Below are 15253 nucleotides of genomic sequence, written 5' to 3'. Positions count from 1 at the left end.
CCATTTCCATGAAAAAAGAAACAAAAATAACCTAATTAAAACTTTTTCATTTAAATTTTACAAATATTTCCAAGAACTATCATGAAGCTGTTGTGTTGCTAAGATATCACAAGATATATAGTAATATTGTTGAAAAATAAAGCAGTTTTCACTTATTCATAACACTGAATAATTATTGAAAACAATAAAAACTGTACTATCTTTACATCTCTCCTCCTTACACTTAAATATTTTGCACACAATAAATTGTTAATAATACTCAGAAAACCGAGACAAAGGTAAATAATTTTTTCTCTGCTTTCAATATATAAAGTTCAAGAATAGAAGATATTTTGCTACAGATATCTCAGTACTGGGATATCATGTCTTTAAATTTTCTCTGGCATGAAATTATATACAATTGCATTCTTTCTTTATTTCTGTAAGCGTTTATAATTTCTAGGACACTGAATAGTTTCACTTACTAAATACGTTGTAGTTTCAGAGCTTTATGAAGTTTGGATAATGTGCATAAAATAATATTATACCTTGCTAAACACCACTTAGATATACACTGCAAACACTAAAACACAGGCAGAAATTTTTGTATGTGACGTTAAGTCTCCGTCCCTCCATTCTTCAATAGTATGTTGCAGGATGAAACTCTGACATTAACGGGGTATAAAAGATAGCTATAAATATAGTAGGGTATGTACTGTATTGAAGAAGAATCGAAATTGTATACTAGAAAATCACAAATGACATGATGTAAATAGGTTAGTGGGTCTTCAGCACATTTTTTTTTTTTAATTTTGCCCCTGACCTATCTGTGACTACATGTTCAAAGTTCCATAAGGAGACCTTTCGAAGTATTAATACACAACTTTTGGCAGTCTCATAATTTGATAGAATTGCGTAGTATTACTTTACGATCCTTTTTATTCCTTGTTATTTGGAGACCTTAGAATTCTGAAAGTTATTTTTAAAAATGGGAAAAAAAGACATAAATATCAGCGTCGTTTTCTTTCGCGAATTGATTTATTTTTTGTATTTTCTTTCAATATTTCTGTCAATTTCAATGATATAAACTATAATGAAAAGTGAATAGGGTAGCACAAATAGTGAAAGTTCAGTAATATGTTGAATCTTTGCTCAGAATTGTTGAGTAAAGGAGTTTTGTTTCAATTTGACCCAGGAAAACTAATTCTACATTAGTAAGTTTTAGGGCTCATTCACAAATTATTTATTTTTTTCAATGAAAGTCAGCATACTACTATTACATATTTCAGTTTATCTCTAAGATATGTAATATTTGTTGAAACTAGTTTAAACAAGGGTCAAGTTTTATAATTGGGTAGTCATTATTTGACCACACTCCATATAAACATCTGGAGGAAAGAGAGTGACTGCTTAAAATTGCGGTTTAATAATTACACTTACATCTGGCAAGAATACGTAATTTAGCAACAACAAACATTATCAGAATTTACTGTTTTCCAAAAATTAAAATATATTTTTGTTTGGGTTTATTTGAACAGTAAACTCTAATTTAACTTCTCTTTTTTTTCCCTAATAGTAACACACATAAATGATCGTAAAACTGATATTTCATTAGATTCAAATCCTGTAATAGTTTTATACGTCATAAACATTTATTAGGATTTGTCATTAAAATTTTAAAGTTGTTAAACTGATTCGCTAGTATGATTTTAAGCATAAAACATAAATGATTAACTATATGATGTACGTACGGACCTTCAAATAGGCTTGTTCTGTAACAACATTCTGGTAAAGAAGTAAGGTACGATTAGGGCCCTTCTGCAACACCGCTCAATTAAAGTTCAACCACGTTCTTTCATAACTGATTTCTAGAAAGTTCAGTCGAGATGTTATGAGTAAAGTTGACAATAATTCATTCAGGAGGATAATGTTTTTGCGTTTAGGCAGAATATTGTCTTGTGTTTTGAGACAGTAATCACATTATGTAAAAATATTTTATTTTCTACCTCAAAACTTTTGTTTCAGTTTGCAAAGAAACGAAGGAAGCGTTATACTACATCAGTGACTTTAGGGTTCATTCACAAATTATTTCTTTTCTTCACTAGAATTACACATTTTAGTGAGACGAAAACTAACGATTAATTTTCATAAATAATTCTTACTTACAAAAATAGTTTTTAAAAAAGTTATAAGTTTTATGCTACCGATTCATACATTTAAAAATGACAAGAAACACTAGTACAAACATCACATGCATCTTCTGCATGTTTAACAAGAAGAAAACGTGAAATCTCGCATTAAAATACTTAGAAAAACTGTAGACTCTATAATTACATCAGATTATTAACAAAACGGAAATGTATTTGTTAAATATATATGTGAACATTCGTTTTCTATGTTAACGTTGTAAAGTAGGTCATAGAAGAACACCAACTTATCAGGAGCCACCATTAGTTGGCAGAGCCTAGAGTGTGTCAAAATCGTATGTGTACTTGAAAAAAACCGTAACTGAATAGTCTAGAATACTTTCAAAAGTAAGGGCGGTGTCGTTCGTTTTAACAAAACAAAATACGCTAAGTCATATATTTTAAAGCCAAAAGTTAAACCTTTACTGTCTTGATAATTAAAGCAATAGTACAATTAATTAATGACAAGTCCACATTTATTACATATTATAGGTTTTAATAAACAAGAAAACAATTATGATTTGAGAACTTATTGATAAATTATCCTCCTCTGACGAGGGTAGTTTGCCATATGAATGAAAGTGTGATAAGTTTTTCTTTTCCTACCACAAGCCTCTTCTTTTAATGGCTAATTGTATAAAAACAGTTTTCTAATGCACATTCTCCATGTCGACTGTAATTGAATGTAAACACGAAATGTTGGTGTGCTACACATTAAAATTATTTTCCTTTAAAGGTCGTAAATAGAGAAGAAAAACATCTAAGAAACTTCCATATAACTAGACATCTTCCCCGTGGTTTACTAATATAATTTTGATTTGACAGATATCATAATTCTATGACTCTTCTTTTTTTCTTTCTATGTTCTGTGGTCCGATGTTATTGACCTTTATAGAATGCCTGTTTGGTGTTTGTGTTTTTACGAAGCACACTGAACTTTTAAGTGGATAAAAAACAATTTTTATAAGCATTCTTTACACACACACAGACACACACACACACACACAGGGTTCCATTTTCTAGCTAATTCAGTGTATGTTATTAATATTAAGTTGGCTGTGAGTGGTATTAACAGTTTCTTTACGATTTTAATTACAAATATGAGAGACCCATTCATTACGGCAAAGATTCGACAGTCAAACTTGCAATAAAGTGTTCTATGTTTCAAGGAAATTCTTGAAATATTTTTGTAAACAATTTGAAATGTTCCAGAAAATTAAAGGCACCCTTTTGTAACAAGAGATTGAGAAAAAAAATTAAGTTTCAAAAACTAGCGCTTATGGATATCTCAAAAACATACTGACGTAAATATATCAACTAGCTTAATATTAAGAAAATTTCAGTACTGTGATATACACCAGTAATTAATTTATTCAATCAACACTGTCACGAAGTTCTGTTATTCAGCCAAATAATACAAAACAGTTGAAAACACAGAAGAAGATGGTATACGGGCCAGACCTGTTATCGGTACCACTTAGGAATGCAATTTGTGCTAAACTATCTGTATCATCCCTAAAAGTAATAAAATTTGTCATAACATTTTCAAATGAATAGCTTTATATTTTTTTAGCACAACGCTCATTATAAAGCTCACTACTGTTTCGTTGTAGGGTGATTACCATCAGATGACTTTGTTGCAAATTTATTATAAACATATTGATACTATAGTTTGATGCATATATTTATCCGGGTTGCCATAGCATACACAAAACCTTAGTCATGTTTTTCAAATAAATATCACTCAAAACTATAAAAATATTATTTTGTATGTTCTAGAAGAGGTAGCAACTGTATCAGACACATTTCATTAAAATTTGGATGGTATTTAAACAATTTTAAATCCTAATAAAAATTCCTTTAAAAGCTGCGTTTTTGCACATTTTATATTTCCGATCAAATCAACATTATTATTTGAGCTCGGAAAATTTTGAAAGCGGCAATTTGTTAAACATGACCTAATCTATATACATGTCAAAATTATATACATGTCAAAATTATACAAATGCAACAATTATATACATGCCAAAATTTAGAAAAATTAGCCTTGGATAAAAATTTAAGATGGGAGGAGTGCTTTAATCCCCCACCTCCATCAAAATTACTTTGGGCTAAAGGTCATGTATTTGTTGGCATAAAAGGCAAGTGGATGACTTTGTTGTGGCTCCCTTGTAATAAATATACCCTGTGATAAGATACAGAAAAAAATACATAAGTGATGCAATCATGCAGGATAACAAACTCCAGTTTTAGACATGTTTGTTACAGACGTGTGCAAATTTGCTTTAGATCACTCCCTTTCCAATGAGAGTAATCTAATTATTGCATTTTAGCTATTTAGTTAAGTTTGTGCAGAAATCAGAACTATTATATTTATAGAAGAAAGTTTCATGTTTAGTATTTTGTAAGGTGCCTGAATGAAAAAGGATACTGGTGAGATGAACAACACCATGTCGTCAAAGCAGCCGTACACGGATTGCCCCATCTATTGTTCTGATGAGAAAGCAGGCTCGAAGCTTGTATTTCCGCAAAGTTTATATTCGTGGATTACTTCTGTAAATGCAGCCCTAATATGAATGTATGTTCTAATACTAGACTTGGCAAAAGATTTGTCTCAAGAAGAAGTCCCTGCAATTTACTATCATTTGCAGTTATATCTCCGATTAAGAGTCAGATTCTCAACAACTTGGTCACTGTGTACTCTACTCCTAGACAGAAGAGATTAGCACAGCCTATGCCTGAAAAAGCTATCACTGTCAGAAGATAAAGTCGTTCTTCCAGCAAAGATCTGTCTTGGACTTTTCTAGACCCTAGTCTAGGACATCATTGACCAACCTGAGTGATGGGAAATCCAACAGAGTTAATGGGATTATCATTAATGCGAAGATAACCGACTAAATTACTGCATTTTGTTGACAAAATCAAGAAGAGAAGTATCAGTATTGGATCAACGAGGTTACCCGTAAACCTCAAACTGAAAGCATGGAGAGCGACTCCGTCATTGTCAAGCAAGCGAAAATGAAGAACATTGTCTGGATTATGACACACATGTCAGACTGGCTGAAAGTTGGACTGGCTTTGACATCCTGACTTTTGGTGATGCTAGAATAATTTAGTATAGTATTGGCTATATACCCACAATCAGTGCACAATTAAACACTTAGATATAGATGATGCATTCATGCAAAATGGCTTATTAGTTCAATTTGGGTCCAGAAACCCTTTATACGAATCCTTGTGGAGGAGACGATAAGAAATGACACTCAAATGCAAGGAGGAACAAATAGGTTCAATTTGAAGCCTGAGACTGTGAAAAAGTATTAGACTTCTCAGTACGGGCTCTGTACCTCAGACAACTGAAAAAGATAATTAACCACGGTAGATCTAAAGTGGCTCATTCTGATCTTCAGCATTCAAAGATTCAGAATTATAAAAAAATATGCCAAGTTTTTGTTGACCTCATTGAAAACAGCTGATTTATTGGCGCTACCAAGTGTGGCCAAGAGAACTAGAAGAAATAAAATATCAGGCTTTCAAAAAGATTCACTCAGAAGAAGATCCGCCAACAGTGAAATATTATTACAAGATGAGAAAGTTGAACCTAAAAACTTTTCCAATGTAAGCACAATATTAGTGAAAACAGTCAGTGAAATAGGTAAATTTAAAGAGGTATTGCTTAAGGCTGACAGAAACTTGTTTGGGCATATTATCCATGCTGCCGAGAATAAAGAACTGCTCAAGAAAAATGTCATCATCCACCCATGCACTCTATGTGCACTTACAAATGCTGATGGATCTTTGCATAAGACAAACAAAGCTGCACTTGCTAGGGAGCTAGAGAAGAATGTATTTACAGCATAAGAGATCCCTGACCCATTGATGGGATAAGATTGGCGCAGAAGATAATTGCCAACAAGAAGACGTTTGTCAAGTTTACAGAGCCTAAAATGTCTTTGTTTCTACGTAAGAGTGTAAAGAGATACAGGATTGATGTGTTGTTGATGTATTCCAAAAGTCATCAACTAAAAATATTTATAGATGCAATAACGGATCAGGTACATCTCTTCATTTCAAGAACAATTGTAGAAGGCTACGGAGTCTAGCAATGGAAAAAGTTCCAGAGATGCACTTCCAATATATAAAGCCGGATTAAATTTTTGATCAAAGAATGGAAAAAAGCCATAAGACAAGACACTGCATGTAACTTATGAAGATGTTTGTTACAAGATGACCAAAGATAACTCAACGGAAGTTGCCGAATTGGGATCTGCTAAAGAAGCAGCTGATACCTGTCTGTTCCTACATGCACTTCACACTGCAAAGCCTGAGTTAAAGATGGTCATAGTGACAGCAGAAGACACACACGTCATGGAGCTTTGCCTTGGCTTTAATGCTACTGTCTGAGTTATGTTGCTTAATATAAGCTTTAAACATTAGGAACTGACATGCCCTTGAACTCGAATGCTTAAACCAATTTACGATGAAATTTCGTGTTGGACACAATTGTCACATTATGGTTGAATATAATTTCTGCTACATATTCATTGTCTCTATCCCATTACTTTTACATACCTACATTTAACCTCTCATGTATTATTAATATCATTTTGCTGGATTTAGTCACATACAGTCAAGAAATCACACTTTTAACAGTTCCTAGTTCTTTTTCGCACATAAAAAACCTGTTAATATTCCTACTGATATCATCGAGAGTTCAATAATGTCTCAATTCATTAAGAAATCCCTAGATTAAAGCTACTAAAATATTAACTAAAAAGAAGATAATTTACCTAATAAAAATACTGATAACATAAACCAGGTTTAGGAAATTATTCTAATACAACACAGATATAAAAACGTGGGACTAATTGTCACTCAGCATAGTTGTCGCCGGTACCAGTTTAATTTTTATTCACAGATATTTTCATTATAACAAAGTGTATGGAAATGACAGCCTACAAAATCTCTCCTTTATTATAATGTTTGTTATGGTATATTAAATGAAATAAATGTATACTTTTTTTTTTAAATTTCAGGTCTGAAAATGTTACCATATCCTTGTAATATATCTGATATTTTCTATGAAGGGTTACATATCTGGAAAAGCTTCACTGTTACATGGCTTCTGCACTGATTTACAGACGTTGTAAGATCGCACATAAATGAAAATTACATGATAAATAAATTATGTATTGATTTCACTTGCCTTAATTTGTACTTTATAAACTATACAACAAGAGTTGTAGCAAAATATCTTCCAGAGGTAGATTATTACCACCACTAAGTTACCTCTCTGCAACGGTTATCATACCAAAATACGTACTATAGGCATAGACTACTTCAAAAAGTAGAGCCAGACTTTGTTCCTCAAGATAGTACCAATAAGTTAAATTGTGAGTCCTAGCTCTTGGACTAAATATTGAATTGTAAGATTAATATCTATATCAGTTGTTAAGGCGAATAATTTTGTTTTTAAGAAATAACTCCTATGCTTTTCATTATATTCTTATAAATGATTTATTATACTTTGATATTTTGCATACACTGACAATTATTTATAAACCACTTTTATTACACATATATCCATTATATGTTTAGAATAACGTTTACATTATGTATAAAGTAGGAACTCTTTCGCGCATTTAAATCAATGAATGTAACAAACCTAATTAATACACGAGTTTAATCTTTTGCTGTACTTGTATACAAACTGTATCGACTGTTATATAGGATATCACAACTTGGGTTCCCTTTCTTAGAAATAACTATCAAATTACAGCTTTTTTTTCCATGAGTCATTCTTTCTTTTTTACCTTTTTTTCACTTAATACTTTTAATAATTTAATATTAAAACTTGTTACCTGTAAATGTAAATAGTTTATAACTAGTTGGCTCCCACTCGACCCTCAAGTGAGTCGTGATAGTCTTCAAGTATGACTCACACGACCCACCGGTGAGTCGTGTTCTATTTTCTTTTTTAAAGGGCCACTTGTTGGCTGGGACACAACGGCTACATATACAGATGAGAGTGCGACATTAGAACAACATTTATTTTTTGGACCCTGGAAAGTATCGGCAAAACAGGTTTGGTAGCCAATGTGTTAAGATTTCATACATTGAAAATGTACCTTTTAAATGACACCTTTCCATAGGACTTTTACGGCTCTTTCCAGATGAATGAGTCAGGCTTAACTGAATCATGCGATGTGTTTTCTGAGATATATCATCGAAGTTCGTGCTTTCACTGCTAGAGGACACTGGTTCAATTGTATAATCTCCATGAGAAGTATGAATTAATCCAAACTGTGAAAAACAAACAAATATATAGACATAACCACATGTTTTAACACTTGGCTTAAAAATAATTAAACTTCATTTATTATAATTCTCAGTATATTGCTTAGTTCTATATTGAAATATTCAGTTTATATTAAAACAATAGTTTCCAAGTTCAATTTGTTTGAAAATTAAGTGTAAATTGGATGTTTTGACTTTTCTTATTATGTAGTGGGAATGACCTCTCATAAATATCATATTACAGTACAAGAACAACACATAATTCTCTATCAAAATGACTATCTAGTGAACCTCAAAGCAAAAAAAAACAACAAACTTGAACGTATAATTTTCAATAATAGAATATTTTCTGTTCACTCGGAAATAGTAAAGAGAATATAATTAATATTTCAAACCTAAATAGAGTACTTTAGAAAGTGAACAGTGAATCCAAACACACTATTTAAACATGCAACGGTATCGTTTAGTTTGTTTTGTTTTTTATAAGTAAGGGACGTATTTGTAGAATCTACTTCAATGTAAAAAAAACCGAAAGAGAGACTCAAATCTAAAGGACTCAAATTATAAAGTAGCTTGAGAAAGAATGTAGTTGGTAGATGCAAACTCACGTCACTAGTTTAAACGATTGAGCTTTATTTTTTGTAAGCGGAAAACGACGATTATAGCAGCATTCTCAGGATAATAGGCATGTTACCAGCTTTGCAGTGGAAACGTATAGTTTTATCTTTAAATTAAACAGGATCTTCTATTGAAATTTATCACTTTTAACTAAAGATATTTTGTCATTGCTCAAGAGATTTCGAATAATGTCTCCAGTTTCTTTTTACTTATGACACTACATTGTTTTGCTATCTTGTTGTTTAGCTGCACGGGTGTTTTAAACACTTCAAAACACTTATAGACCATAATATTTAAAAAAAAGAATCGTTGAAATTAAACAGAACTTTACGCTAGAAACATTGATTAACAATAACCAGAAAACCCAAAAAAATCTAGCTTACATGTTTTGTGCTGGTAATAAAAATTAATATTAGATACGTTGCAACTTTTTCATTGCAATTACTAATACCTGGAAGACGTTTTATTTTAGTGTACAAAAGTAACGTTCTAGAACGAATAATTTTTGCAGTACCTTTTGGATTGAAATTAACAATCAACTCAGAAAACACAAAATAAAGTTATATATTGACCGTATAATTATCATTTGAAATATTCTGGTGCGTACATATACGTTACAATAAGGAGATTTGCGATTAAAGAAGATGCTGGAAATTAACTGTAATTGTAAAGATAATTAATATACTCAGTTTAGTTCCATTTGGAATTCTTTTCATTATAACGGTTTCAACAGAGCTATAGTGAAAACAATGAATTTTTCTGGTCTAGCATGTTCTTGCATTAATATATTTTTCTCTTTTTTACTGAAAAACTATTTAATCATACATCAGTTATAAAACTTTGTTCACTATTTTCTTGCTGACCGTTGACGACTACTCTTGTTACTCTATAAATATCTAATATCTTTACTATAAAACGCATATATCATATGATACAAGGAAGCTTACAACGTTACTGTTGATGTTTATTTTTGCTCTATCATGGTATTGATTATATAAATACATTACTATAGTATATATCAAAATACATTAAAAGTACAGTAGTAACTAGATGCAATTAGCAAAACCTGTAAGAAAAGAACATTTTTTTTACTATTCTGGACTACTAGACCTGACGTTACAGTATATGTGAATATCATTGTACACCCATAAATTTTCACTCCTTGACGTCACTGTTGTACTTTGAAACTCAGACGTATTTGCTACTATGATGTACTGGTATAAAGAATAGAGAGAAGTAATCAATGGCAATATTTGTATGCGAAGACAGAAAATTAGCTGAAACTATTTATTTTGTACTTTATTTTTACTGAAAGACGTCAGACATATTTGTTCTTACTAATTTTTATTTTTGTATTCACATGATGTCTGTGAGAGATGAGATTATTTTCAGATCTCTCCCAGGGTATTTCTTCATCACATGATAACAACTCAGTTCAAGGTTACAAGAGTTCTTGCATTTCATAATGGTCCTTGGCTCGGAGTAAGCCGGGAAGTGAACAATATAATTAAGGGGTATGGAATCATTGATAGTGGATGAAGCGAAAACATTTTTTTATGTTTTGTTTGCATGTTCTAATATTTCTTTAATGTTAGTTTATTAACGACATTGATTAAAATATTAAGTATAGATATTTAGACATTAAAATTTGTATTACATATATTTTATTGTTATTATTAGAAATGTTTTACACTGTTGTTACCTTAGCATAGGTTTAGGGCTAATCAAAACCTCCTGAGCTGAACGAATTCAGTGAGGTATTATTGGGATTATGGCCAAAATATTTGCTAAAAGTGAGGATGCCCATTTTCTAATCAACAAATAACAAAAAAGAATTTGCAATAATTCAGTATGATGTAGGGATCGCAATACCAAAAAGGAGAGAAACAAGGAAGGGATGAATATAAAAAACCAAATAAAAATAACTACATAAGTAGACAGTAAGTACTAATTCAGTCTCACATATTTATGGTTATTAAATACTGTTAATTTGATATGTTTTTACTCAAACCCGAATTCATACAACTGACAGATATTCAACATTTAGTCGTATATAAGAGTTATTACTGGAATGATTTGGCAACTTTTTGTTTCTTGAATATCGTTTATAGGAAAGTTTGATTTTCACTATATTCACTGTAATCAATAATAAAACTAATTAATTGCATTGTTTTTATTTAACAACAATGCTACCTACGCATTAAAAGCAATTTTCCAACTATAGCAATGAAACGAATGTCGTAATAATACACTAACAATAAACTTACATTAAATTCAAAATTCCATCACTTATTTTTCTTTCTTTGTAATAAATCTAAATTAAAATAGTTTTAGCCTTCATCCCTTTACAGTCATTTATTTTTTATTTTAAAAATTTAATTTGTAAATGATTTTTTAAAATGGTGCATCGCCTCAAGGCTTAGCGATAAGCTTTAAAAATTAACGCTAAAAGTCTGTGTTCGATAATCGCAATAAGCAAAGAGCAGAAAGTGTTTTGTTTAACTTTAAGTTTAGACATAAAAAAATGAAAAAAGTATAATGTAAAACAAAAATCCGAATATTTGGCACGTTTGAATCCATATTACATGAATATGTTAAGAAATAAAATATCTTTCACTCACTTTATCCAATGTTAAAGTTTTGATTATCTTCACTTAAAGGAAATAATTAATACCATGTTTCACCTAAGGTGTGTACAAATAATTAAAGCCCATAAAAATATTTTAAAGTTATATACATTAGTCGAATGGTGACGCTAACTTGGATGTTGTTCCTACTATTATGGAACTGAATTTATTCCAATTAATTTTGATCATATTAAAATTTTACATAACTTGTTAAAAAATTGGTATAAATTACCATGTCATGTAAAGCAGTTCATTGAATTTCATAAATTAGACAGGTGTAGCTTGGTAAAAATTGTACGTTTTGAAAAAGAAATTACACACACACACAAAATATGAAAATCTTTATTCAGTTATAGAAGTTTTTCAAACTTATGAAATGCTTAGATGTGTTGAAACGGAAAATTTTGGAAAAATATTTGTTTTTTCTTTTTAAGTTTGACTCCAGATATGTTTTGATATTATACTAGCATAAAGGGTTCCAACCAGTTATCTAAATTAACTAGTATGACTCCCAACCACCGTCTATTAAGTCCACTGAAACTACAAATTTTTAGACTCTAAACAAGCTTTTATGTGTGATAAAGTGTTAATTCACATAAAGTAGTGCCCAGTTGTTTAAGTGACTTTATTAACAACTAAAAATACTTATCAGAAACTTTCAGTAAAAACTTCCGTAGTTTTTATTTCTTTATTAATTATTAAATTCTATCATTAATTTCTTTCTCATTGTGTAACGTAGGCTCTGCTACAGCAAAATATAAGCCATCTCCATTTTTAATTATTTTATGTTAATCCACAGGAGTCGTCAGTTGTTTCCCAGTCTTTCATCCATAACGTACATAGGCATTTTGTACAATATATTTTGTAAACCATTTTGGATTTCTGAAATGGGGTTTGCCTAAACAATTCGTGTCGAGGTATTTAATACAGCAATTTAAAAATGGAAGGCAATAAATTCTGCAGTAGTTGAGTATGCATCTTTAAAGAATTTTTCTGCAAATTGAAATAATATTTCCAAAATTGACCATAATTTAATTGTGTTTGTTTGTTTGAAGTTATGCACCAAGATATACAATTGGCTATTTATGCTTTGCCCACCACGGATATCGAAACACGGTTTCTTGTGTGGTAAGTCCACAGACATGTCGTTTTGCCATTGGAAGCTTCTCATTAAGAAATAATATTGATTTCCTCAAGTTACTCAATATTTTATCTCATTGTGAAGCAAACTTAATTTTTTATACCATTTTTTATTTCTAACTGCAACCAATATTGTGTTTTTAACATGAAAAAACTAAATAACAAGAATCTACTGTTTAATGTAATATAATTATAAAATTGACATTAATTAATAAGAAGGTAGTTATATTCTTTGTTGCGTAATAGCATAAGCTTTTATATGAAATACAAATGCCTTAAATATTGTCCAAAGAAATGAAACGTTAATGGTTCAGCAGTTGAATAGTGTTTGAGATGAAAAATAAAATATAAATAAAAGTTAATGAATCACTTAACCATGAGAAACAGCTGGCAGCTTATCTAGATACAGCTTAACATTACACAAAGAGTGTTTTCAAATATTTGATATTTATTACAGAAGGTTTCTAGATCCTTCAAGAAAGATAGATATCTGTTGTCAGGTTTTCTATTAGATTGCACGCCTTGTTGTTTAAGCAGGCCCGGCATGGCTAGGTGGTTAGGGCACTCGACTCGTAATCTGAGGGTCGCGGGTTCGAATTTCGTCACACCAAACCAACTTGCACTTTCAGCCATGGAGGCGTTATAAGTTTCGGTCAATTTCACTATTCGTTAGTAAAAGAGTAGCCCAAGAGTCGCGGTGGGTGATGATGACTAGCTGCTTTCCCTCCAGTCTTACACTGCTAAATTAGGGACGGCTAGCACAAATAGCTCTCGTTTAGCTTTGCGTAAAATTCAAAACAAACAAACAAACAAACTTGTCTAAGCTCTGTGATCTATACGATTCACAGTAAGAGACAGGTTAAACTTCAGAAACTTCAAAGCTTAGTGTTATGTGTCTATTTCAGTGTATCTGGCACACTCCAATTTTTGTGTTAGCGACAAAATAAGATGCACCCGCAGGCAGCGGGCAACAAAATTCATTTATTACGTAATTGACTGTAAAAATTTCGGCAATTCATTATAAATCAGAAAAACTTTACTGGTTCTTAAATAAGGTTTATTTAAGTAATTTATATTTTTATCGTTAGTACTTGAACTTAATCCTCCTAGGTGATGTGATATGAGAGCCAGGCGTGACTTATGGTTAGCGTGATCAGACTGTCAACTCAAAGATTAACTATACATGGCTAATTACTGCAAAAATTCGCTCAGCACTTAGGAACCGTAGATGTACTGTAAAAGTGTCGATAAAATCTCACTATTTGGTCGGACAAGAATAGTCAAAAAGTTGTTAGCGAGTTCTGATGATCAGCTGCCTTCCCTCCCAGTCTATCAGTTAAACATCAGGCAAGGTCAGGTGTAGATAGTCGAGGTAGTCCTTTTGTAGCGTTGATTTAAAAATCTGAATAAATCTAAATAATGTGACAAAATGTAACTCTCAGTTTTTGTTTCTACTAACCAGCAGACCCAAGTCTGAGCATCAAAAGTTTATTGATCGTTTTATTAACACAAAGCTATTTTATGATTTTCATTTTTTTTATTGTTTAATGTAAACAACAGCAAAAAATTCGTGATTGGGTGATATAATAAAATAAATAATCACTTTTAATTCATTTCAATCCAAGGGTGTCATTATTTTTAATATGTTCGCAAAAGATAGAATGATTCGCACTGAAGTATTATTATTACTTTGTAAATGATGAAACTGTTAATTCGAGAACAACTTTTTAACATTTATTACCATGCAGATTTTAACAGGTCACCTTGCTATAAATCGATATTAACTGGGGACTACCTTTTAAATCACTTATAAATTACTTTTTCTATTAAAAATACTAAAGAGGTCTCGATATTACTCTCTTAGTGAAAATACATATCAGTCCTCCATACTATTCCATCTGGTAAAAAATACTTATTTGGCCTTCATACTACTTTTCATAATAATAATACTTAGTAGGCCTCCATGCTCCTCCTCTTAATAAAAAACACTTAATAGACCTCCATACAATTCTCTCTGGTAAATTGTTTAGTATGTTTCTGCACTCCTTTTCCTAGTAAGAATAATTATCCGGCCTCCATACTTCTCTATCTGGTAAGAGAACTAATGAAGTCTCCATATTACTATATCCAGTAAGAATACTCAGCAGGCCTCTTTACTATTCTTTCTAATAGAAATATTAACAGACCTACTACCATCACTATTCCTCCTCCTAATAAGAATATGCAGTAGGCTTTCATAGGCCTACATAATACGTACTCTAGTAGGAATACTTAGCAAGTCTCCATTAATATTTCTTCTAGAAGGTGTACTTAGCAGGCTTTTCTACTCCTTCTCCTAAAAGGAATACGTAACAGGCCTCAGTACTTTTCCTTCTAGGATGCATACTTAGCGTTTCAAAGACCTAT

The 15253-nt window shown here is 31.3% G+C and overlaps 1 protein-coding gene across 10 annotated transcripts in view; it reads right to left on the bottom strand.

The window, feature by feature from the left end:
• The window catches only part of LOC143222169 (A disintegrin and metalloproteinase with thrombospondin motifs 20-like), a 140215-nt gene that overhangs the window by 109846 nt on the left and 15116 nt on the right, over positions 1 to 15253 (bottom strand). For all 10 annotated transcript variants that reach the window (XR_013012048.1, XR_013012047.1, XR_013012049.1 and 7 more), the window contains one exon: positions 8294 to 8468. Coding sequence is in view for 6 of the 10 variants with exons in the window: in XM_076448244.1 (XP_076304359.1) it covers positions 8294 to 8468 (175 nt within the window). In the remaining 4 variants the exon portion in view is untranslated. The remainder of the gene's footprint in view (positions 1 to 8293; positions 8469 to 15253) is intronic.

This window comes from Tachypleus tridentatus, chromosome 8 (assembly GCF_004210375.1).
Source record: "Tachypleus tridentatus isolate NWPU-2018 chromosome 8, ASM421037v1, whole genome shotgun sequence".
In the NCBI taxonomy this organism is placed as follows: Eukaryota; Metazoa; Arthropoda; class Merostomata; order Xiphosura; family Limulidae; genus Tachypleus; species Tachypleus tridentatus.
This window is presented reverse-complemented; position numbering and strand designations above follow the sequence as displayed.